The sequence below is a fragment of the Halichoerus grypus genome, chromosome 10 (assembly GCF_964656455.1).
Source record: "Halichoerus grypus chromosome 10, mHalGry1.hap1.1, whole genome shotgun sequence".
In the NCBI taxonomy this organism is placed as follows: domain Eukaryota; kingdom Metazoa; phylum Chordata; class Mammalia; order Carnivora; family Phocidae; genus Halichoerus; species Halichoerus grypus.
The window spans coordinates 15,359,354-15,385,639 of NC_135721.1; the positions used below are offsets into that span (position 1 = coordinate 15,359,354).

The 26,286-nt window shown below is 40.9% G+C and overlaps 1 protein-coding gene, 1 long non-coding RNA gene and 1 other non-coding gene across 9 annotated transcripts in view; 2 read left to right on the top strand and 1 right to left on the bottom strand.

Moving 5' to 3' along the window:
• The first annotated feature begins 6,060 nt into the window (after window positions 1-6,060).
• Window positions 6,061-26,282, top strand: LOC144379193 (uncharacterized). Its single transcript, XR_013441608.1, has 6 exons — window positions 6,061-6,195; window positions 6,835-7,017; window positions 11,969-12,063; window positions 13,079-13,233; window positions 21,493-21,534; window positions 26,060-26,282. It is a non-coding gene; the product is annotated as an uncharacterized LOC144379193 (long non-coding RNA).
• PUM2 (pumilio RNA binding family member 2) overlaps window positions 13,499-26,286 on the bottom strand; it is a 95,831-nt gene continuing 83,043 nt past the window's right edge. For 5 of the 7 annotated variants that reach the window (XM_078056006.1, XM_078056008.1, XM_078056004.1 and 2 more), the window contains 6 exons: window positions 24,537-24,671; window positions 21,253-21,390; window positions 20,050-20,175; window positions 19,661-19,782; window positions 18,319-18,511; window positions 13,499-16,519 (listed from right to left, as the gene is read on the bottom strand). In XM_078056006.1, the coding sequence (XP_077912132.1) occupies window positions 16,388-16,519; window positions 18,319-18,511; window positions 19,661-19,782; window positions 20,050-20,175; window positions 21,253-21,390; window positions 24,537-24,671 (846 nt within the window). In that variant the 3' untranslated portion in view covers window positions 13,499-16,387. The remainder of the gene's footprint in view (window positions 16,520-18,318; window positions 18,512-19,660; window positions 19,783-20,049; window positions 20,176-21,252; window positions 21,391-24,536; window positions 24,672-26,286) is intronic. The other 2 variants (XM_036112902.2, XM_078056005.1) reach the window with 1 other exon arrangement.
• Window positions 24,010-24,113, top strand: LOC118548934 (U6 spliceosomal RNA). Its single transcript, XR_004923810.1, has one exon. It is a non-coding gene; the product is annotated as a U6 spliceosomal RNA (small nuclear RNA).

A 26,286-nucleotide genomic window follows, 5' to 3' on the forward strand; every position in this document is an offset into this window, starting at 1 on the left:
GGAGCAGTGGTCCCCACAGGCCGTTGTGCCCGGCGTTTCAGCTCTGCTGCTCCTGGGTGGCGGGGTCCCGGGCGCACCCCCTTCCGCCCCGGCCCAGTATAGTGGGGCGCTGTCCGGGAGAGGGGCGGGGGGCGGGCATCGCTCTTCGACTGTGGGCGCCAGTCTGCAGCGCCCTCTGGGCGTGGGCACCGAGCGTCCTCCAGGTGCGTTAGACTCCCCAGATCCTGGCGGCGGGAACACTTTCCAGGCTGTGCGGGGCCTCGAGGTGATGGGGCCTTAAACCGATGGAGCCCTCCCCCCACTCCTCTCCTCCGGCTTCGGAAGGGGTCCCTGCGTCCCCACTTCCCCAAGGACAGGTTCCCACATGCCCTCGCCTTCTGCCAGCACTCCAGAAAGTGCTGAAAACTTGGCGCCTTACTTTGAACGGCAGGACATGCTCAGGACTGGCTGTAAAAGAAAAACAAAACAACAACAACAACAACAAAAAAAAAACCCAAAACGTTTTCTGTGTCTTTCTATAGAAGATTGCCCTCTCTCTTCATCCTCTCAGCTAAATGGAAAAATAAAGGTCTTTCTTCCCAGGTCGGACCTCCTCTGGCCTGCAGATCTGAGGAGCACCACTGCTCCTTCCTGATTCCCTAAGAGGCCCTGACCCCTAGCGTGTCCAACACCCATCAAGCACCTCTGTGCAAAAAGGCTATGGAAGGCCTGTGGGTGTAGCACAGATGGCCGTGAGAGAAAAGGGGAAGAACTGCCAGCCCTGCCTGCAATCTGGTAGGCGGTAGAGATGGTGCCCAATGACCTTCGTACCTGGACCTGGAGACCCAAGATGGCGTCTTCCTCACCCATCTTCTCCGGGCCAGTGGGCAAGGACAGCCTCAGTTGGCCTGAACTGGGAACCAAGAAGGTCTCCTGAAGTGTCTTGGCCTCTCAGCAGTCCCCCGAGTTTCTCTTTATATGATTTAAACATTCCTGGGTCTTGGTTATACAAGCAGGCCTGAACAATCTGCTGTGGGCCCTGGGTTCTCCACCCACCCAGCAGGCTTGTCCAGAGCTACGCAGCCTCCTGCCTCCCCATCTCAGCCACACTCCCCCGATCAGAGCACTAAAACATGATGCCCCCCAACAGCACTCAGCCCTATTTTTGTCCCTGCTCTGAATACCTGTGTGACCTTGGGCAGCTCCCCATTTTGGGGTCTGTTTCCCAAGATCTGTCTTTGGAGGATGATAGATCCTCATCAGGGTCTTGGGGGCCTAATGTGGGGTCCCTGAGTGCCTTGGTATCATGGATCATCCAATAGCATGGCACCAGGCCAGGTCTCTCTGGGAACTCAGGGAGTCCTGGTGAGTTAAAAAGCCCTTTTAGTGGAAAGGCCGTGTCTCCAGGGGGGGTCTGCCTCCATGGGTCTGAAGTTCATTCTTTAGTCCTTTCAACCCAATGTGGAGGAAAAATAGGTCAGTTTGGAATCTTGCTTTTCCCTACTGCACAAAATAGAGAAAGTTGGGGTGGGGCAGGGTGGGGGGCGGGGTTGATGGAGTCTTTTCAAAAATCACCAGTTTAGTGTTTCTTTCCAACAGTACTTTTGCCCCAGGTCAATGTGGATTTCTTTGGACAGACCAGCAAGAGGAGGGACCCAACAGAGGGGCCCCAAGGAGGCATGGACAGAAAGAAGGGAAGTAGGGGGTCAGGGCTCACCTTTGGCCCAGCTGCCCCCTGGCCTGCTTGCTTCTCCTCCAGCCCAAAGTCAGCAAACTAGCCTTTTCCTTGAAAGCTGTCTCAGAGCTACAGGCCTTTGGAATGCCACAGTGACATCAGCCCGTATGCACAGGTATGGCCGTCCATCCCTGCTGTGAGTACAGCAGCCCCCTGCCTCGGGACCCACCCCCACCTCCTCCAAGACCTTCATAAATCACGCCACTGAAGTGTTAATATCTGTCTGAGCAGGGGGCCTCTAGCCTCCCATCTGGAGGTACCAAGGCAGGGTCCTCATCCTGATTTGTGTTCCTAACACGGGTTATTAAATATGTTCAGGATCATCCCTGGTGAATCCCTAACTGCCTTAAATGTTTCTTCCTTTTCCCACTAAGAGAAAGAAAGTTCCAGAAAGGCAGGGCCAGTGTCTCCCCCACCCTATTTCTCTCATTCTTCCCCTGGGCACCCAGGGCTTCATTATGGGAGAAACGCACACTGCCACGGCTGGGGTGTGTGGGGCCCTGGGCGCAGGGCTGCCCTTCGCTGCGGTAGGCGTCAGACCCGGCACAGGCATCCTCAGGCAAGTGCACCTCTGTCAACCCTGAAAATGCACTTAGCCTTCCGCTCAGCGAGCTTACTCTTCCCAAGTGTTTTCACTACTGTCCAAACAGACATGCCTGAATGCTCACTGGTAAAGGAAAAGTGAAATAAATGTGAGTATTCCCACCCTGTGGAAAACTATACAACACTTTTTATTTTTAAAAAAAGATTTTATTTATTTATTTGAGAGAGTGAGAGAGCGCACGAGCAGGGGGAGGGGCAGAGGGAGAAGCAGACTCCCCGCTGAGCAGGGATGGGGTGCAGGGGATCTGGGATGGGGACCTGAGCCCAAGGCACAGGCTTAATGCTTAACTGACTGAGCCACCCAGGCGCCCCTATACAACAGTTTTTAAAATAAAGCAGGTGTTGGGGCGCCTGGGTGGCTCAGTCGTTAAGCGTCTGCCTTCGGCTCAGGTCATGATCCCAGGGTCCTGGGATCGAGCCCCACATCGGGCTCCCTGCTCGGCGGGAAGCCTGCTTCTCTCTCTCCCACTCCCTCTGCTTGTGTTCCCTCTCTCGCTGTGTCTCTCTCGGTCAAATAAATAAATAAAATAAAAATCTTTAAAAAAATAAAAATAAAAATAAAAAATAAAATAAAGCAGGTGTTTAAGTCCTGACAAGCAACATTTTTCAAAGCCTATTTTTAGATGGAAAAAAAGCAAGTTAAAGAGTGATCTTTAGGGGCGCCTGGGTGGCTCAGTCGTTAAGCGTCTGCCTTCAGCTCAGGTCATGGTCCCAGGGTCCTGGGATCGAGCCCCGCATCAGGCTCCCTGCTCTGTGGGAAGCCTGCTTCTCCCTCTCCCTCTGCCCCTGCTTGTGTTCCCTTTCTCACTGTGTTTCTTTCTCTGTCAAATAAATGGATAAAATCTTAAAAAAAAAAAGGGTGATCTTTATATGGTATGGCCACAATTTTTTAAAAACAAAAACGTGTGTAATGTTCATTGACTATGTATGTAAAAAAAATTTCCTCTAGGGGAGGAAAATGGGATGGGGACAGTGTAGGAGAATTTTTAAGTTTACTCTGTATTAATCAGTTTTTTAATTTTAGATATATAGATCTATATATAGATCTATAGAGAGAGAGAGCCTGGGTGGCTCAGTCCGTTAAGTGTCTGCCTTGGGCTCGGGTCATGATCCCAGGGCCCTGGGATCGAGTCCTGCATTAGGCTCCCTGCTCAGCAAGAAGTTTGCTTCTCCCTCTGCCTGCCGCTCCCCCTGCTTGTGCTCGCTGTCTCTCTGTCAAATAAATAAAATCTTTTTTTAATGGTAAATTTTACATTATGTATATTTTACAATAAAAAGGAATGCAAAAAAACTCCACCTCACTTGCAATACCTACCCCCCAAGATAATGATAAACACCTATGCAACTACTACTGTTTATCAAGTCTTAACATGATCTTTTTTCTTTTATTATTTTTGTATGAAATGAAACATTATAGATTCCATTGAGTCTTCTCAATTTGTTTTGAGATTTATCCACGTTGATACATGTGGCTCTGGGTCACTTACCTTAATGGCTGTGTCATCATTTATTGTATGTATATATCACAGTTTGTTTATCCATGGACATTTGGTTGTTTCCAGTTTTTCAATGTTATATACAATGTTGCAGTCGATTCTTGTACCTTTCTCCTCCAGTGCATGGGAGACTTTCTCTAAAAGTAGATACAGCTGGGTTTTAGGTACAACTATATTCAGCTTCTTAGGAATTGCTCTAAATTCTCTAATTGCTCAAATTGCTCTCCAAAAGGGTCCATAGCAATTTATACTCTCAGCAGGAGTTATGAGAGTTCCCATTTTTCCACATCTTCTGTATAACTTGGCATTTATTGGACATTTTATATTTTGCCAATCTGAAGCAAGTAAAAAATCTCATTGTCATTTGATTTTGAATGGCTCTACTGTTACGACACGTCTTACTGAAGCCTTTTATTGCTGGCTACTTGGGCAGATACTCCTGGTTACTCCCCATATTTGTTTTCTTCGCCTTTTTTCAGTAAAACCACCCCTACATTTCAAATGGCCTCTTGGCCATTCGAAATAAAGACTATCCTTCGCACCATCACTTACAACTATATGTCGCTGCCTGATGAGGATTTTGCCCGTGGGACAGGAGCAGAGATGGTGTACATACGTTGAGGGAAGTGTCAAAGGGAGGAACAGGTTCTTTTCCTTTCCCGTTTTCATTCCTCCTGGCTGGCATGCAGATATGATGGATGCAGCTGGAGCAGTCATCTTGGACATGAAGTGAACTTGAGAACAGAGACCGTGCATGGCAGAGGACCAGGTTGGAAGGAGCGTGGGTCCCCAGCCAGGGATGCAGCACACCAGCCTGGGACTGCCCTTGCAGCTGTGTGCGTGATGGAGAGCTAGACTGCTGCGTTTCTTCAGACACGGTTGTCCCGGATTTTCTACCCCTCGCCGGGGAATCTAACTCTGACAATACACTGGTCAATCTGGCCTTCTGCACGTGACCCAAGAGAGTGTGGGGAGGACAGTTGTGTGTGGGGAGGTGGGAGAGGGACGGTTCTGAAGGTGCTGCCAGTAAGTGCCCAGGGTGGGGGGGGGTGACCCCACTAGCTCCCCAGTCCTGGACTGTATTACATTCTGGATTTGACTCATGTCACCTAACAACCTCTGTCCCCAAAAGAAGTCTTTTTTTTTTTTTTTAATATTTTATTTATTTGACAGAGAGAGACAGTGAGAGAGGGAACACAAGCAGGGGGAGTGGGAGAGGGAGAAGCAGGCTTCCTACGGAGCAGGGAGCCCGATGTGGGGCTCGATCCCAGGACCCTGGGATCATGACCTAAGGCAGACGCTTAACCACTGAGCCACCCAGCCGCCCCCGCAAAAGAAGTCTTGATGAGAGGTTGTTGGAGTGATGGGGTGTTTTCAGAGGCTGAAGCCCATGCGGTCCCTCTGCTCTGCTCATGCGGCTGGGACCACTCTCATGGGGTGGCAGGCATGCCAAGGGGGCTCCACAGGAAGCCCTCACCCCAGTCTGCAGCGCAGCTCTGCTTGAGTCCGTGGGGACCCTTGAAGAGTGAAAGGCCAGGGGAAGGTTTCGTTACTTCCAAGCACTTGCATGTTTGTTTTCATGGCTAGCGAGAACTCCGTAACTTACTTGGGATCTGTTTGCACTTCTGGGCTCAGGTAGCCTGAAGCAGGGGTTGCGGGGGGTATGGTGAGTGTACTCAACTTCTCTGTGCTGCTTCTCTGTTGCCATCCCCACCCCCTGCCGTAGCCCCACACCACCTGTCCATTTCTGATGTATAGTTTCCAGGCCCATCTAAATTGCCTCTGATATTTGCTAGAATGTTAGCAGGAGAAAAAGAGAATAAATACGTCCTTTGTAAATATCATCGGCATTTACACATCCACATCAAAGTTACTTCCCTAAAGCCTTCCCCTTGGGGGATGATTGTGTTTATCACCTGATGCTGCCCATCCCACCACCCTAAGGAGACCCACGGACTCTTTGTTTATGAGCGTTTTTTTTTTTTTGGAGGAAGGTGGACTGATGCTCCTTCATTTGATAAAACGTGTCCAGAGCTGCCCTGCTGCCCGGCCACCTCCGGAGCAGCCTTTGCTGGAGGCTCGGACCGGAAGCTCTCAGGCAGGTGAGCCAACGCCAGCCTCGCCCTCCCAGGTGTCGTCAGACTGATTCACACGGAGCCACTTCCTGGGGTGGGGCTGCTTGTCTCCGGCCCACAGCCGCCTGTCCCTGCTTCCCAGCGACCTGGCCTTTCCCTGACTCAGCGCACCGTCGGCAAGAGGCTCAGGTGCTGGTGTTCCTCGCACAGGGAAGCTGCACACCACGTCCGTCCCAGCCACCCCCACCGTCTCAGCTAGCGACGAGACGCATTCTTAGCATTGCCTTAGCTGTGTGACCTCGAGCCAGTAAGTGAGCCTCTCTGTGCTTTGATTTGCTCCCCTACTACTAGTACCTACTCAGAGAGTTGTGGTGAGGATTAAAAGAGAGAAGCACCGTGAAGGGTTTAGCACGGTGCCTGGCACACGGGGCCTGCATGTGAGTGATGCTGAGGATGCGACAGTGGGCCTGGGAGAGGTAGGTAGAACCTCAGCTTCGCAGCCCTCTCCCCTGCGACCTGGGCCGAGGTGCTTAAGCCTCCTGAACTCAGATTGTCGTGACTACAGGAGAGAATGCGCACACAACACTTAGCACTTCACTTGGCCCCAGGCCTGGTAAACAGAGCTAGCAGAGAAGTGAGGCATTCTCAGGCCTCAGGGGAGCCTGTGGGGTGGGCTCTGAAGGGGAAGGAGCTCACAGCAGCCAGGCTGTGAAAGGCACGTTGGGATGTGGATGCAGGTACGTGTGCACGTACGCATGGCAAATTCACCCCACAGATGTGAAGGCGCCTTTGCATTCCGTTACGGGGACTGTATTAGGCAGAGGTGGCAAACAGCCCCCAGGGCTGCACTGGCTTGTAGAAATGTTTTGCCCTCACCGTGTTTTTTAAAAAGGAGAGATTTCCATAAGGAAATTGCATATGAGAATCCCGACTTCTGATTTTCTAGCAGAATCAGAAGAGCTAGCAACCCTGGACCCCCATCCCATCAGGGCTGTGACCAGCTAAAGCCACGACTCGTGAAGTGCATGCATTTCCAGCACATCTGCCACCTCGTGGGCCCTGCAGGAGGCTGACGTCCAAGAGCCTCTGCACAGCATCGAAGCGTGTTGGCTCTGGCCTGAGACCGCAGGTGCGCTCTGGCCCTGCCTCCCTGGACAAGTCAGACAAGCCCTCGAAGCCTCAGCTTTGTCATCTGTAAAAGGCATGTAAGACTACTCCCTTCCTGGGGCACCTGGGTGACTCAGTCAGTTGAGCGTCTGCCTGCCTTCGGCTCAGGTCATGATCTCCAGGTCCTGGGATCGGGCTCCCTGCTCAGTGGGGAGTCTGGTTGTCCCTCTCCGTCTGCTCCCCCTCCCCCCGCCCCCGCTGGTGCGTGCACAAGCACACACTCTCTTCTCTCTCTAGCTCTTGCTCTCAAATAAAATCTTAAAAAAAAAAGGGGGGGTCACCTGGATGGCTCAGTGGGTTAAGTGTCTGCCTTCAGTTCAGGTCATGATCCCAGGGAACCCGCTTCTCCCTCTGTCTCTCCCTCCCCTCCGAGCTTGTGCTCTCTCGCTCACTCTCTCTCAAATAAATAAATCAGATCTTTAAAAATATGTGTGTGTGTGTGTGTGTGTGTGTGTACACAGAGAGAGAGAGAGAGAGGGAGAGACTAGTCCCATCCTAATACAGTTGTTCTGGGGGGAATGTGATAATATATGCAAATCACTTAACACCTTGCTGTTACTGCTTCTGGTACCAGCTCATGATTTCAGGATCAAAACTGACCTCGGTAGAGACTGGAAAGGGCCTTCCTTGATTTGGACAGTTTGTTTTCTCCCCGGGTCATAACCACACTGTGGGGAAATTTTTAAAAATCCCCTCTGCCCCAGGTACTGATCCCTTCCTACCTCCCCCCAACTCTTGGCAACTCCTGATCTTTTTACTGTCTCCATAGTTTTGCCTTTTCCAGAATGTCATGTAGTTGGAATCATATGGTATTGAGACTTTTCAGATTGACTTCTTTCGCTGAGCAATATGCATTTAAGCTTCTTCCATGTCTTCTCACGGTCTGATAGCTCATTTCTTTTTCTCTCTGAATAATATTCCATTGTCTGGATGTATCCGTTTGCTTATCCACTCACCTGCTGAAGGACATCTTGTTTGCTTCGAAGTTTGGGCAATTATGATCAAAGCTGCTATAAACATAATCTGTGTGCAGTCTTTTGTGTGGACCTAAGTTTTCAACTCATTTGGGTAAATACATAGGAGCATGATGGTTGGGCAATATGTTAAGACTGCCTTTTAATCTCATAATACATGAATACAATCACATTGGATTCAACTGATATACATATTAGGAGTCTTGCATTTATATGCATATATGAAAATAGCCCATGTTTATGGGCTATTTGTGTGCACTATAGTTTGGGTTTTTTCAAGGTCGTTACAGTTTTGTAGAATAACTCGGGAAATTTTCATCGTTTTCCATGCTCCGTAAAATTTATATAAACTAGGTATTATATGTTCCTTAAAGATTTACAGAACTTGAGGTGCCTGGGTGGGCTCAGATGGTTAAGTGTCTGACTTCAGCTCAGGTCATGGTCTCCGGGTCCTGGGACCGAGCCCCATGTTGGGCTCCCAGCTCAGTGGGGAGCCTGCTTCTCCCTCTCCCTCTACGCCCCCCCCCATTCATGCTCTCCCTGTCTGAAATGAATACATAAAATCCTAAAAAAGAAGATTTACATAACTTGTCCCTTAAACAGCCTGGGCTCATGACCTTATATATCTTCGACTGCCTTTTTTCTTTTCTTTCTTTCCCTTCCTCCCTCCCTCCCTTCCTTTTCTTTTTTTGCTATCTTAACCATTTTTAGGTGTACAGTTCAGTAGTAATTCACATTGTTACGCAGCAGATATCCAGAACTTTTTCATCTTGCAAAGTAAAACTCTATACCCATTAAACAGCAACTCTTCATTTACCCCTCCTCCAGTCCCTGGAAACCACTGTTCTGTTTCTATAATTTTAACTACTTTAAATAACCTCATATAAGGGGAATCAGACAGTATGTCTTTTTGTGGTTTCACATGTCAAGTTTATTCATGTTGCAGCATGTGTCAAAACTTCCTTTCTTTTTAAGGCTGAACAATGTTCCATTATATGTATGGACAACGTTTTATTTATTCATTCATCTCTTGATGGACACTTGGATTGTTTCTACCTTTTAGCTATTGTGAACAATGCTGCTACGAACATGGGTATGCAAATATCTCTTTGAAATCCTACTTTCAATTCTTTTGAATATATACACCCGGAAGTGGGATTGTTGGGTCATATGGTAATTCGATTTTTAATTTTTTTGAGTAACCCCCAAACGGTTTTCAATAACAGCTGCACCTTTGGGTAGATACGTGACATTTGATGTTCCCAGCAGTGCACAAGGGTTCCAGTTTCTGTACATTCTAACCCTTGCTGTTGTCTGTTTCATCGAAGCCATGAGTAATATCCCACTGTGGTTTGATTTGCATTTACCTAAAGATTAGTGATATTAAGCATCTTTTCAAAAGCTTGTAGATCTTTGCATATAACATCTTCAGAGAAATTCACTTTGCCCTTTTTAAAATCAGATTCTTTTTCTTCTTCTTGAATCATGGTTCTTTATATGTTCTGGATATTAACCCCTTATCAGATACATGATTTGCAAAGATTTCCTCCCATTCTGTGGGTTGCCTTTTCACTCTGATTATTCCCTTTGATGCACAGATTTTTTTAAGTCAGATGTAATCTCATTTTGCTTCGTTGCATGTGATGTGCTTTTGGTGTCATATGCAAAAAATCATTGCCAAATCCAAAGCCATGAAGTTTTCTCATGTTTTCTTCTAGGCGTTTTATAGTTTTAGGTCTTTCATTTTAGGTCTTCAATCCATTTACAGCTATTTTTTGTATTTGGTGTAAGGTAAGTGTCCAATTTCATTCTTTTGCAAGAGGATATCCTATTTTCCTGACATCTACTTTCCCTATTGAATGGTCTAGGCACTCATGTTGAAGATATTTGACCCTATATGCAAGGGCTTATTTCTGGGCTCTCTGTTCTATCCTATTGGTCTGTGTGTCTGTCTTTATGCTAGTACCACATATTTTTTTAATAAAAAATTGAGGTATAATTGAAATATAACATTAGTTTTAGGCATATAACATGCATGATTATTTGTATATATTGCAAAATGATCACAATGTGTAATTAACATCCAAACACTGTTTTGATTACTGTAGGTTTGTAAAAAGTTTTGACATCAGGCAATGTGAGAGACCTTCCTTCAACTTTATTCTTTTGACTAGCTTCTTACTTTTATAGTTATTAGTCTATGTTTTCTATTATTCCTTAATTCTGGAACTTTGTATTTCCATAGAAAATTTGATTTTTAATTTATAGGTAGGCTTGGTAGACTTGTTTTTAAAAAGATTTATTTATTTGAGAGAGTGAGCAGGGGGAGGGGCAGAGGGAGAGAGAATCTTAAACAGACTCCCCACTGATCGCAGAGCCCAACACAGGGCTCGATATCCCCACCCTGAGATTATGACCTGAGCCAAAATCGAGTAGGACACCTGACTGAGCCACCCAGGCGCCCCTATAGGTAGACTTTTTATATCATGTTCTATAATTTAAAAAAACCTTGGAATTTCATAAATCCCCGTTTGTGTTTTTCACCTATTTTTAAAATTCTGATTTGCCAAAAGTATGTCTCATTTTCGTTTTTAACCAATCAAGCCTATTCCTTTTTTGTGAAGTTTATTAATCCTTCCTATATTTTTTGTAATTTTGTAATTTTACTTTTTTTTTAAGATTTATTTTAGGGAGGGGGGAGGGGCAGAGGGAAAGGGAGAAAAGCTGAAGCCTACTCTGTGCTGAGCATGGGTCCAGGAGCCCGGCATGTGGCTTGCTCTTACAACCTTGAGATCATGACCCAAGCAGAAAGCCGACTGTGCCATCCAGGCGCCCCTTACTAGCTTCTTAAATTATCTTCAGACTTTCTTTGCTAAATATTTTTCTCTGAATAGCCTTTGGCCCAAGTCCCCCAAGTTTTGATATATAGCACTGTTACTCATTTTGAAGTTGGCCCAAATGGTTTATTCCAGATTATTCTTTAACCTAGGAGTTAAGAACTGTATTTTAAACATTTCTAAGATGTATTTCTAAGATATATTTTTGGCCTTCTTTTCTAATTCTCTTCAGTGAAAACTACCGCATTCTATTCAATTGAATGTGTCCTGGATGATGTCAGAACTGACTTTCAAAGTGGGGGTGGGGAAGGCTCCCAAACATCCCTCCCTCTCCTCCAGGGTGATCTCCATGCTCCCACCCCTCCACCCCTGGTGTAAGATGGGCCCACCAGGTGTTGAGACACAACATTTCAGGGCTTCTTCCCATGAAAGGCCTGGGGTGAGACTGAGGTGAGATGGGCTTGGCCTTTGTGATGGGAATTCTTTTCTGTAATCCACAATGCCGACTTCACCCTCCCTCCAGGTTCCCGCTACATCCACGCTTTGACCATCATGCAGACAGGTCACTCCACTGCTCCCGGATATAGGGCAACTCCCTATTGTTAACATCCTGGCAGTCATCAGGACTGTATTAGTACCAAGAAAAAAGATTAAATGTACCAACAACTAAAATGCTGTTAAGTTCCTTAATCCTTTCTTCAACAGCTTTCCTTAGTGATTTATCTGCAACTTGAATCAAGAGCTCATATGCAGAAACATAAATGAGCTCCAATCCCAATGTTTTGAGGCTGCATGTAGGCAAATTAAAAACAACCCCTCCCCCCAACCTTTCGTTAACTCACTGTAACAGGAGTCACTCACTGCCCCAGAACGACACAGGTCTCATTTAATTCTCACAATTTTAAGAGGTAGGTCTCATTTCCCTTACCTACACATGAAGAAACGATGGCTTCAAAGATGAAAACCATTTGCCTAACGACATAAAGCTAAAGGTTTGCAATCTGGGCTAATCCCAGAGTCCTGATTCTGAACCATTATATTCTGATGTCCAAGAAAACTCGAATTAAACTCAACCTAGCAAATTTCTTTCTTCAAACTACAGGGCTATTTCATTTGGTTTAAGTTCCTGGTGAATATTTAGAAAAAAGTCCTGTGACTGAAACAGAGGAAATGAGAAACTGTCTACAGGATATGGAGGTAATAACAAATAAAAATTCCAGCGAATTTTGAGCTTCCTGTAGGATCTGTCCTGCAGTTCTCTTAGGTTCTTAGCATCAAGCACTCCTCAGATGCAAGGTTCTGGGTGCAGCCAAGATAGTATTCCCACTTTTTTTTAAAAAGATTTTGAGGGACAGAAAGCACACACACCTGGGGGGGGAGGGGCAGAGGGAGAGGGCGCAGCAGACTCCCCGCCGAGCAGGGAGCCCAATTCGGGACTCAATCCCAGGACCCTGAGATCATGACCCAAGCCAAAGGCAGACGCTGAATGTACCGAGCCACCCAAGTGCCCCGACAGTACGTGACTACAGATGGGAACACTGAGGCCTAGCGGGCCAGGATCACGCAGCCTCCTAGAGGTGCGCATCGGTGCCACAGCGCTCCGTGCTTCTCACCTGTGTTCGCAGATTTACTGTCTGGGAGCATCCAAATCCTGTCAGAGAGGTTCATTCGGTCCTTGAAAGCTAGCTAGGTCAGGTAGACAGTGAACACTGCTCCTCTGGGGTTCCTCTGCCCTTTCCCATGGTCCACCGCCAACCCCAGGCTTCCTGAGAATCCGTAGTGAGGGCAGAGAATGACTACCATCCAGGCCACCTAGGAAACTTGCTTTTCTTAGGTTAGTAAGCTAGGGTAGGAGGATGTAATATTTCTTTCTTTTAGGGTCCTTTAATCTCATCTCTATGATGTGGGATAGGTCAACCATTCCAGAAGGGTTGCTTTCAGCTCAGAACAGAACCAAAACAAGATGAAATTAAAACTGGCATAAAATTAAAAACGTGTATGATGAACATGTCTTTTCCCACGTAGTTTTATGTAGATCTCTGCTTTGGATTCTATCAAATTATCTGTATGGCTTAAAACAAAATGAATAGCTATAGAAGGGAGAGGAAAATGGAAATAGTATTAGCATTAGTTGAGGATTGGGTTCTAAGTACCTTAAGATACTCTCAGTTCTTAAAAACAATGACCGAAATAGTACTCATCCACGGTACAGGTGGCAACAGAGGCTGAGACGACTTAACACACCCAAGTTCACAAGGCTGTGAATCGTGAGGTAAACTTCAAATCCATGCCTGAACCCAAACTGTATTCTCCTTCAGACAACACTGTCTCTGGAAGTTCATGTGGAAAGGAAACAAACACCTACAGGTAAAGGTAAGTGATTTAATTTAATCCTCAAAACAACCTTGAAGAAATATCATCAAGGAAACAGGCTGAAAGTTTAATCCTATGAAGTGTGTAATCACTCTATGTAATTAGACAGAGATCCTAAATACTAATCAAAAGATAGGAATACCATCAGAGTAATCAGTAGCCCCAGATTAGCATCCATGTGATAAAAATATTTGCTTTTCCTTAAATCAGAGTAAACTTGAATGGGCAATCTGAATTATAATTGAGGTACAGAAGGGTATTTTAGCTAGAGAAAAACACAAGACCAGGTTTATTTCATACAAGGTTATTCACACATTTTTCATTTTCTAATTTATACATAATATACAAAGTGAAGATAACATTATTTCATATGAACCAAGAAGAGCCAGGACTTAGACAAACTGGTCCAGAAACAATCCATATCAAAAGGAGACACTCAAGAGTAAAGTCTAAGTGGTTCTGCCCAATTAGAGTTTCTTTATTCTGAAATGTGATGTTCAGATTTTAGCAAAATTCCATGCCAACTTATTAAATGGTGGAATCAGAGAGGTGGGGACCAAAATGGCAGACCATAAAATTTCTACAATAATAGATATTCTTCTAGAACAGGCCCCAAAGTATTGGGAAGATGGGGTTGCCAACACTGGGATACATGGGAACATCAAAACCCCAGAAGGTTCCATTTCCCAGCCATCCCCCAGGGCTTTCTAAATTTGCAACTGCCTGTGCCAACAGAGGGTAGGAAAAAGGAAAACCAGGAATTCAACTGTGCAAATCCAGGAAAGTCACTTATCAATCTCCAACAGGAACAACTTGGATCATGATCAGCTCACAACCATGAGCTGATACTGGAAACAAATTTCGACACGGGGCCAAGACACTCTGAGGCTGGCAAAACAAAGTAGGATGGGGTGAAAGACAGCAGCGTTCTATGTAAGGGGAAAAGCACTGCCACTGGGACTGGGACATGCTGATGAACCAGTACGACTATGATGAGAGGGGACAGTGACAAGTGGTTGGATTTAATGGACTCAACATGGAATGTCGGGTTAGAAAACTAGAGTAACTCAACATCAAACAAGAAAAAGTATGCCTGGCACCCCAAACTTTATGCCATTATTTTTAGGCTCATGATATGAACAGCTAAGTGATAAAACCTTTATATTCAATATTGTGCTCAGAAGAATGATTTTCTTCTGCAGACTTCCAATAAAAAATCCCTTACATGTTCAATCGAAGGAGATAGCATGGTTCATTAGTTTTCAGCACTAAACAGAAGTGGGTCAACATAAATGGTTTTATACAAAATACTGACTTCAACAAAATACAAAGCACTTTCTTTATCTTTCAGAAACTGAATATACAAAGCAAGTTTTTTTTTCCAAAATATTTTCATAGGCAAAGGATTAAAAACGATTTTAATTATACACATATGGTCACAATTTTGCCTTAAAAAGATTGTTGGGAAATGTACATAAGGCCGCTTGTAAATGTACATCATGTTACTGTTATGTCTTCCAGAGAAAAAAATGTTATCATACAGATTTGCTCTTACTTGGGAATAGGCTATTCAAAAATACAGTACTCTTCTGTACAAAGAAAAAAGTCACATCACATTTAATAAGATGGAAAAAGCATTGGCCTCCATGGTAACCAAATATCTCAGTCCAATACTTTCTTATTATGCACAATACCCTGACTTCTTGAAAGTGATCCAAATCCTAGTATGTCCATATTAACAGAGTCAACAACTATGTTATAAAAGAAAATGTTTCCCACAATAATAAAAAGAAAGCTGGTTCATACTTCTGAAACCATATAAAGATAAAAAATTTTTTAAAAAATCACTCTCGATTTGGAGAAATAAATTTACATTATACAACACTATATGCCAGGTCAAAGAGGGCAGGGACATAAATGTACACTAAAATGCAAATGTTTCCCAAAGAGATAAAACGAATTCCATTTACAGCATGAAGGTTTACAAATGTACACCTGTACAACCAAGGGAAGCATCACTACTAAATTAGCAAGGCTTTTGTAATAAACATTGAAACAAGATTTGCTTTCCAAGTGTAAACTTACATCTATTACTACACACACAATGCATATATTTATAGGAAGCAAAAAAAGCTATCTGAATATGTAGTCATGCTTAAATGTTGAGCTATCAAATTCACTTTTCAGTGGCCCCTTTCACCTCTATCTGGTTCCTACTTTCTCAAAATCTACTATGAAAAAGCAAAATAAAGCTCAACACTTCCTCAACATGTCCTTGTAATTCTATAAGCAAAACAATATACAAATTTCCACTCTTTCTCAGATTGCAAACCAAACTGAAAAGTTAAAAAGGGACTTAACTTTTCAATTAGTGCATTTAACTGAATGGAAGTGTCACCATGATTTTTTTTTTTTCTACCTCTTACAACAATTACATATGTAAGTATATACAATACTTCTGTACATTGCCAGAGACGTTTTAGGGCAGTATTTGTATTAAAATCACATCCACTGTAAATAATATAAGTTCTTTTCATCTCAAATCATTTAATTCTTGTCTGTCTTGTCGAGTTTTTAGTTGCATGATAGTTTGTGAATTACCAAAATACAACTTAACTTTCTTTTTAAAATATTAATATTTATGCAGTTGATTGTTAATCAGTTATAAAAGGCTTCACACAAAGGACAAAAAAAAAAAATAAGGACTATATTTCTATATACATCTCTATAAACCTGTTGTGCTATGGGGTCCATAGACCTACCAGACTGCAAGCCAGTTTATTAAAAGAATACTGTACTTTTTCCTTTAAAAACTATTTTTGTGACTTTACAAGGTAAAAATTTACAAAATATGTGACAGCTTTTTTTTTTTTTTTTGATAGTTACATCATATACAGGCATTCTGTGCTTTGCCAGCAATCCAATCTGATAGGTCTCCACTCAGGGCTGAATATAATTTATAATTCACCACCCCCACCCCCCAAATATACACAAGAACCTTAAAAAATTTACAAATGGATGAATAAAGTCAATAAATAGTTTTGCTTTAAAAAAAAATTTTGAAGATTCATAGTTGAGTTGTGTTTTGATAATTCACAAAAGAAACGTTCTTTTCACATGGTTATATCATCTTCTTTCTCTTTTCCCTTTACAGCATTCCATTTGGTGGTCCTCCAATAGGCCCTAGATCTGGGCTATTTTTCAAATAATATTTTTCCAACTTGGCCAGTATATGCTTCCCATATGTGTATTTTCGCAAAGTAGTAATGTGAGGTCGAATCTGAAAAACAAATAATCTGCTTAGTAAATCTTAATTATTTTAGTTTCTGGTTTCTTAAAAAATCACTCCTCAATATCGGTGATTTAGAAGAATAATTGGATTTTAATATTCAAATCCTTTAAAGAAAGTTGTTTGCAAAAGCAGTTCATTCTACTGAATCTCTCCAAACTTCTACTCTCAAAATTGTTCAATGAATAAACAAACCACTACTTCTAAACTATTACAAATGCAAATAGCAGAGGGGTTCCAAACATAGCAGGAAAGCATCACTAGTGAACTATTAAGTTCTTAAAAAGTTGATGAAGGCAGAAATTTCTAGCTCAAGTCTGCTGGATAAAAATTCAATAAAAATGGAGCAAAAGACATGCATGAGCAATCAGATATGTGATGGCTAATACATTTAAATTGTTCAGTATCTCACGAATACTTTTTTAAAAATGCAAATAAAAAGAATCATATCATTATCTTTCCACCCAGACTGGCAAAAGAATATTTTTTTAAGATTTTACTCATTTATGAGAGAGAGACAGAGGGAGAGAGCGAGCACATCAGGGGAGGGGAAGAGGGAGAGGGAGAAGCAGGCACCCCCCTAAGCAGGGAGCCCGATGTGGGGCTTGATCCAAGGACCCTGGGATCATGACCTGAGCCGAAGACAGATGCTTAACCGACTGAGCCACCCAGGCGCTCCAGACTGGCAAAAATTTTATAAGGAATAACAACTGGTACTGATGAGATGATGACAAAACAGGCATTCTTTTTATATACTGGTAGATGTGCAAACGTGTACAGATTTTTTGAGAGCAACCTGGCAATATCTATCAACACATAAAATGTTTACATACTTTGAACCAGCAATTCCGGAAACACCTAAGAATTTATTCTACAAAAACAGGTAATTATGCAAAGACATTCATATACGCACTGCTTATGACAGTTAAAAAAACTAGAAACAATCCGAATGTCATAAATAACATTGGTTAAATAATGTAGTTATTAAAAATAAGACTGACAATTTTTGTAAGTCTTATATTTTTTAAGCAGAAATATTACATTTTTAAAAAGTTAAAAAAATTTATGATCTTACATTTCTCTTTATATGACAAGAGGTCCAAAGAAGTTATATGTCCAGTTCTTTTTTAAGATGTTACTTATTTATTTGAGAGAGAGAGTGAGACAGAGAGAGCATGACAAGGGTGAGGCGCAGAGGGAGAAGCAGACTCCATGCCAAGCAGGGAGCCTGACGTAGGACTCGATCCCAGGACCCTGGGATCATACCCTGAGCCGAAGGCAGACGTTTAACCAACTGAGCCACCAAGGCACCCCTTGTCCCGTTTCTTAAATGAACTGATTTAGAAAAAGATTGGGTATTTAATATTTCTTCCAGTATTCTTTTTAACAGTTTTCCCATGGAAATTAATGCAGTTTAAAAGAATCATTAGATTCTAGAGAGCAAACAGCTTGTTTAAAAAAAAAAAAAAAAAACCCCAATCAAATAAAAATAAATTCTCTTTAGGAAAATGTATTGGGTTAGCGAGAAAACCTAATTAGATTTTAAAATTAATGTTCAACCCATGTATTATGGCAAACCAAATATATTTAAATAAGATAGGGATGGGCAATGCTAAAGATAGGTAAACAGATGAGAAATGAATGTGATTTTACTGAGACTTTAGGAATTTAATGAAACAGTACACCATACCTATATTTGTCAAAGGTTATCCACTGATTTCTAGAAAGCTAAAATTGTAGCCTGAAAGACACACAAATTGAATCATCTATAGTGCTATAAACTATATTACCTTGTGCATGATTATCTTTCTCTGAGCAGGTTCAGCCATATCAATCATCTTCTGAACCACATAATTGGCATACTGGTCCTTCATCATGGTGTATAAGGCACTGTGAGGACCATCATTCTGGCAGCAAACTTCGTCAATCAGTAAAGCTCTCTCAGCACGGGAGGCATGAGTAACACACTTTTCTACTACATTGCTAAAAATTAAGTATATACACAGAAAGTTATTTAAAAGATAATTTATTTCAGAGGGAGGCGGGGGGCAGAGGGAGAGAGAGCAGCAGACTCCCCAATGAGCAGAGAGCCCAATGCAGGGCTGGATCCCAGGACCCCGGGATCATGACCTGAGCCAAAGGCAGATGCCTAACCAACTGAGCCACCCAGGCACCCCCAAAAAGTTATTTTGTTACTTTTTTCTTTAAAGATTTATTTGAGAGCGAGAGGGCCCATACCCATGCAGGGGGAGGAGGGGTAGAAAGAGAGGGAGAGAGAAACCCAACTGGACTCCGGGCTGAACACGGAGACCAACTTGGGGCTTGATCTTGACACAGATCACAACCTCGGCCAAAACCAAGAGTCGGATGCTTAACCAACTGTGCCACCTAGGCGCCCTGTATTCTGTTACTTTTTTCTTTATAGCAAAATATCCTTGGTTTTGAAAGAATCTGCTAAACACATCCGAAGATGTAAAAGTCAAGATGGTATTCTCTTGTAATTCTCTTACCCCTTCTTTACTTTTAAAACAGAAATTAGTATCACAGAGGAACCCATACTGGATACCCTCAAGTTTAATTATATGCCTCTTAAAATAATGACTGTAATTCAAAAAGGAGGAAATCAGGTCATTAGTAAGTCTGAGATTTTCATTAACATGCACTAAAAGAATTTGCATTGATAGGTTTGGGGAGACAAATCACTTTCTGAAGACAGACTTTAAAAATGGAATATATATGGGCAAACCAATTTGTCATATAAGAATACAAGCACCGTTCAGAAAGGTTATGGTTTATTATTATTTTTTTAATTTTTATTTTCAAAATTTTATTTATTTAAAAATTTTATTTATTTATTTGTCAGAGAGAGAGAGAGAAAGAGCACAAGCAGAGGGAGTGGCAGGCAGAGAGAGAAGCAGGCTCCCTGTTAGCCACAACACGATGCAGGACTCAAATCCCAGGACGCTGGGATCATGACCTGAGGCAAAGGCAGACACTTAACCCACTGAGCCATCCAGGTGCCCCAAGAAAGATTATGTTCTAATGCTATAGTCTACATGCATTTCTTTGTTTACTGATAAAACCCAAAGAGTTAAAAGAACTGACCCTTGGAATTTGAAAATATTGCAATACCTGGCAAATTTGTGTTGACTCAGGGCTAAGACTTTTCCTCTGATTTCAGAAACAATTTTGCTTTTGTCTTCAGGTCGACCATGTTCCAGTACATGCTGAATAACGTAATTGCCATACTGATCCTAAGTATAGATATTTAAAAATTACTTTCCTTAAGTCATTCGTTAAGAATAATGATTATTCTTTAAAAAGATGTTAATTATTTTTTCTAAAAATTCAGCAGTATATAGTCAGTAGAACATACCAGGCTTTTTGTCCATGTGTTTCTACAGTGTGTTAATTTAGGAATAAATTATATTTCCCTAAACTTAACAATAAATAATATTTGCCTATGTTTTGAAGCATTTTCAAAAATACATAAACATTTGAAACTATTAGGGAATTTATACCTGTACCAACTGCTCTGTATGTTGGTGGAGTTCTTCTAAGATAGGTAAGGTCTGCTCTGCAGTACAATGCTCTAGGATGCGCTGGATCACTCTGCAGCCATAAGGATGAGTTGAAAGTACAAACACCTTAAAACAATTGGAAGAAATACATTTCCATTATCTGACATTTTTGGAAAGTTCTATGAGGCAGACAGGTTCCTGATGACATGCTGAATTTATTTAAAATGGAAGGATGGGGAGTCACCTTCAGTAAGACCACCACCCTGTTAGTAAAGACTGCAAAGCAGGGTGCTCAATTTAGGAGCTAACGGGTATTTTCTTTTCTTGCTCTTTTTTTTAAAAAAGATTTTATTTATTTATTTGACAGAGAGAGAGAGAGAGATTGAGCACACAAGCAGTGGGAGCAGCAGAGGGAGAGAGAGAAGCAGGCTCTCCGCTGAGCAGGGAGCCTAATCAATGCGGGTCTTGATCCCAGGACCCCAGGATCACAACCCAAGCTGAAGGCAGACGCCTGACTGAGCCACCCAGACACCCCTCTTTTTTTTTTTTTTAAGATTTTATTTATTTGAGAGAGAGAGAGAATGAGAAGGATAGGGAGAGAGAATCTGAAGCAGACTCCACACTGAGCATTGCCCGATGTGGGGCTCGATCCCACAACCTCAAGATCATGACCTGAGCTGAAACCAAGAACAGGATGTTAACTGACAGCCACCCAGGCACCCCAGGAGCTAACAGACATTTTGATCAAAAAGTACCAAACCAGAAGATGGAGGGCATGTAATAATGAAAACAGACTGCAAGGTGAGGGTAGTGCACAATGTAATTAGCAGCTATTTATTACTATGTATTAGTTACAAATTGATACTTACTTTCTGTGTTTTATACTAAAGGATCTGAAGTATTCCTTCCTTTCCTTCTCAAAAATTTGGAAAACACTGTTGGGTTCATAATTCTAAGACCTGTGATCCTAAAGTAGTATTATTAAACTCCTATTTCTACAGTTTTCAGCTTCAAAAAAATGAAGCTATCTATTGATGTACTCTATGGAAGAGGCAGAAATCATTGTATATTTACTGTTTTGTCTCCTATGTTTGTATGACAGTACTGGGTATTATATAACTTGCGACTTATGAAAAATGTGTTAACACTCAAATTCTAAAAGAATGCCCTGCTAACTAATTAGAAGCCAAAAATCAATCTTACTTGTCCTTTGAAAGCATCAATGATGAACTGTAGTGACTGTGGCTGAACACATTCAATACATTTTTGCACAACATGGTTTCCATTCTGATCTTTCACACATTTGAGTACATGACCATCTAGCTCCTTTACCATTTCACTCTGCAAAAAGATGACATTTAAAAAATTACCTCATCAAGCAAGATATCAGGATTAAAAATAGAGTACAGAAGTATACTAAAAAATTTCTTTGCAATTTTTTAGATACCAGAGTTTAAAATCTGCCATCCCCAGAAGCCACTGATGGTGAGTATTATCAAAACATTTTTGCAGGATTGTAATGTAAATGACACTTACTGAAAAGTAACCTAGTGATGCTGAATTTGCCATATTTAAACAACTCTCTTCACTATATACACCACCTTCTACTCATCTTTCTCAGCTGACAATATATATAATTAATTCAGAATTCTCCACTTTTTCTCTACTTAGCAACCCCCCTTACCTCAAAAAAATAAATTTTTAGTTTTTAAAAGATTTGTTACTTATTTAGAGTGTATGCAAGTGGGGGGGAGGGGCAGGCAGAGAGGGAGCCATGTGGAGCTTGATCTCACAACCATCAGAGCATGACCTGAGTGAAATCAAGAGTGGGACACTTAACTGACTGAGCCACCTAAGCCTCTTTGGAAATGAATTCTAGGGAAATTTTAGATTTTTGTTAGTTTAACTGGCAAAAATGACCTCTTTCATTTGTTTCTTTGCTCACTAATAAGGTTAAGCTTATTTAGAGTAAGGTTTATTTACTAACTGCATTTTCTTCTAGCTACTAATCATCATTTTTTAAAATAAATTTGTAAGCATTTATTAAACAAACACCTTAATCCTTAGAGAAAAATATAGGTAGCCACACGATAATCTGTGTGTCTTATTAGTACAACAGGAAATAGTATTGTAAAGAAATGGAGTACACACATTTAAAGTCTCTCTCACCCAAAGAACTCTCAACTACATACTGATATAATTCTAGAGGAACTGTTAAGCCAAGATATAACACAGATGTTTAGCTATAAACTAAATAACAAAATAAAATATTCGAAAGAATCCAAAAAATACCATTATTCATTAACAGGTTCACGTAAGGCTTATTCCCAGGGATTTATATTTTCAAATATTAAAGACATTTAAGATATCTTTATTATTTATTTATTACTGAAGTATAACTGAGATTTAGTTTCAGGTGTACAACACAGTGATTCAACAATTATACAACTACACATTGCTCACCACGAACGGTATAGTCACCATAAAACGTTATTACATTACTGACTATATTCCCTATGCTGTATTTTTCATTTCCATGACTTTTTAATTTTATAACTGAAAGTTTATACCTCTTAATTCCCTTCACCTGTTGCCTCCCCCACCTGCCACCCACCACCCCTCTTGAGTTTGTTGTTTGTTCTGTTTATCAGATTCCACATGTAAGTGAAATCAAAGGTATCTGTCCTTCCTTTGACTTATTTCACTTAGTATAATGCCTTCTAGGTCCACCCGTGTTATTGCAAATGGCAAAATCTCATTGTTTTTAAAGATTTTATTTATTCATTTGAGAGAGAGAAAGAAAGAGATATCATGAGCAAGGGGGAGGGGTACAGGAAGAAGCAGACTCCCTGCTGAGTAGGGAGCCTGACGACGCAAGACTCAATCCCAGGACTCTGATCCGAAGACAGACGCTTAACCAACTGAGCCACCCAGGCACCCAAGATCACATTCTTTAAAATATCTTTAAAATGGGCACCTGGGTGGCTCAGTGGTTAAGCGTCTGCCTTCGGCTCAGGTCATGATCCCAGGGTCCTGGGATCGAGCCCCGCATTGGGCTCCCTGCTCCGCGGGAAGCCTGCTTCTCCCTCTCCCACTCCCCCTGCTTGTGTTCCTGCTCTCGCTATCTCTCTCTCTGTCAAATAAATAAATAAAATCTTAAAAAAAAAAAAAATAAAATAAATATCTTTAAAGTATCTAAACCAGCTTGAGACTTATGGTAGAGCAGATATGTAAGTGTCGACAATAATCAAAATTCGTTGATCTTTCCATTGTGACATATCTCCAATTATTCTAGAACTCAGTATTTCCTCCAAAGAATACTATTTTCTTCTCACAAATTTTTACACATAAACACACACATATCCATATATATGTTATTACTGTTTTTATTTTTTAATTCTGGAATTTACTTTATTATACAATAATGTATGTGGGTAGAGAATCAAATGTGATCTCTTTCCAATTTTACTAATTACCAATGCCTTTTAAGAAATAATTATTTCCTTTAAGTTTCACTTAATACATAAACTAGTTATATATTATAAAATAGTATCTATTTGGGGTTACGAATTTCATTTCTAAAGTCTGCTTAATCTGCTACAAGAGCCACACTAGTGATGCTTCACATTTTAAAAAGCTAGCAGATCAGCATTTATCCTCATCCTCTAAATATTCTTGTCTATTTCAAGTAATTTTAAAAATTATTCTGATCAGTTATAATTCCCATGAGCACATGACTGGAATTGCATTAATCCTTTCTTAACTTAGAATTTTAATAGACTTTTTCATCCAAGAATACGGTATATTCCCATTTATATGTGTTCTCTTTCCTCTTAAAAACTGTGAATCTTGTTAATAGAATTCTTAGGTTACTTTTCCTATTGAGTGAAATTTTTAAGAACTTTATATAATTTTTAACTGGCATATAGGAATGCAACTGGTTTTAAAATTTTTATTCTTATGCTCGCTTTGGAAGCATATATACCAAAATGGGAATGGTACAAAGATTAGCATGGTGCCTGCACACAGATGACACACAAATCCGTGAAGCGTTCCACATTTGTGTTAACTGGAATTAAAATAAAACTTAAAAATAAAGAGCACTCTACTCAATGAAAAATTTTTTTATTCTTATGATAGAAATGTAAGTACAATCCAAATACACTTTGGAAATAGTAAAATGTATTCCTGATACTACAGAAAATCAAATAAGCAAGTGTAGCAAAAATACCCATCATTTAGCATTCTGCTTACCACACAGGAGGCACTCAAATATCTTCATTTAAAGATGAAAAGATGCTGAAGAAAATGAAGAGGACAGAACAAAGATCCACTGTATAACAATTAATAATGTACTGTTTGAGACAGATTTTTTAAAGTATTTTATTCTAATTGCGGAAATATTTAATGTTTCACTCTAAGATTCTAACATAATAAAGTAGTAATTTAAAAACCGAATAAAATACAAAAATTTTGTCTTAACTTACAATTACCTGCTGGTCAGATGAAATAGACTCCAACGCTTTCTGAATAACACGGCAGCCATACATCTGCAAGGCTAAAGGCAGAACATGACCACGAATACGAGTAGCGAGGGCTAATTTTTGATCCAAACTCCCAAACTGATGGAAAAAAATTAATATTAATAAAAATAACCATATTATTCTGTTAAACCTGAATAACCCGCTTTTTGCAGCCTATTCACTATATTTTAAAAATACATTTGGTAATCATGTAGGAAGGAGGATTTAGGTAAAAGCTAATAAAGATAGATCCAGAGCAGCCTGAAGTAACTGTCCTGCTTGTTTGTGGGGTTAAGTCTCACTATCTAAAATTTCCTTGTTACTAATACATTAACCACCTGTTAATTCTTTTAAAATAAACATCTTTACTCTTCATTTTAAACAATCTCTTCATCTTTAACTTCTGAGCCATACATTCAGACCAGATAATTCTCAACTATATTCTGATGTTAACTGTGCAGGAAACTTAAGCCAAGCTACAACACAGAAAGTTATAAACTGAAAATTAGCTAAATCACAAAAGACATGACATCTAACAAAATCAAAAGGACTATATTATTATTAATTTCTTCACCTACGACTTACTCCCAATGCTTTATATTTTCAAATGTTAATCAGGTTAATATTAAACTTCTCATTTAAAGTAGGCCCATGTATTTTAAAACTATTTTTGTGATAAAATATATAGCATAAAATGTCATTTTCACTATTTTTAAGTGCATAATTCACTGGCATTAATTATATTCACAATGTTGTGCAATCATCATCACAGAGTGTTTCCAAATCTTCCCTGTTGTCTCAAACAAAATGCCGTATGCATTAAGCAGTAACTTCCCACTTCCCCCAATACCTGGTAAGCCCCAATCTACTTTATGTTCCTATCAATTTGCCTATTCTAGGTATTTCATGTAAGTGAAACTCTACGGTGTTTGTCCTTTTACATTTGGCTTATTTTACTTAGCTTCATCCATGTTGTAGCATGTAACAGAAATTCATTCCTTGTGGTTGAATAATATTCTATTGTATGCATATATCACATTTTGTTTATCCATTCATCTGCTGGACATTTGGGTTGTTTCTATCTTTTGGCTATTGTGAATGATGCTGAAACAAACACTAGTGTTTGGAGTCCCTGTTTTCAATTCTTTTGGGTGTATATACAGAAGTGGAATTGCTGGGTTGTATGATAATTTTATGTTTATTTTTTAAGGAACTGCCAAATTGTTTTTCACAACAGCTACACCATTTTACATTCCTACAAACAATGTATGAGACTTCCAATTTCTCCACATTCCCACCCACATTGGTTATTTTCCATTTTTTTTTCATTACAGCCATGCTAGTAGATGTAAGGTAGAATCTCACTGTGGTTTTGATCTGCATTTCCCTAATGACTAAGGTTGTTAAGGATGTGCAAATATTTTCTCCCAAGCTCATTCATATATATATATATTTTTTTTTTTTTTAATTTTATTTATCTATTTCAGAGAGAGAGCACAAGCAGGGGGAGGGGCAGACTCCCCACTGAGCAGGGAGCCCGAGGCGGGGTTCAATCCCAGGACCCTGAGACCATGACCCGAGCCAAAGGCAGACGGATGCTCAATGAATCCCAAGCTCATATATTTTTATATGAAAATGACTCTTACCAACTTTCTGGATTTTTCTAAGCATTAAAAACATATAGTTGGATAGATGTACAAACATGTATGTGTGC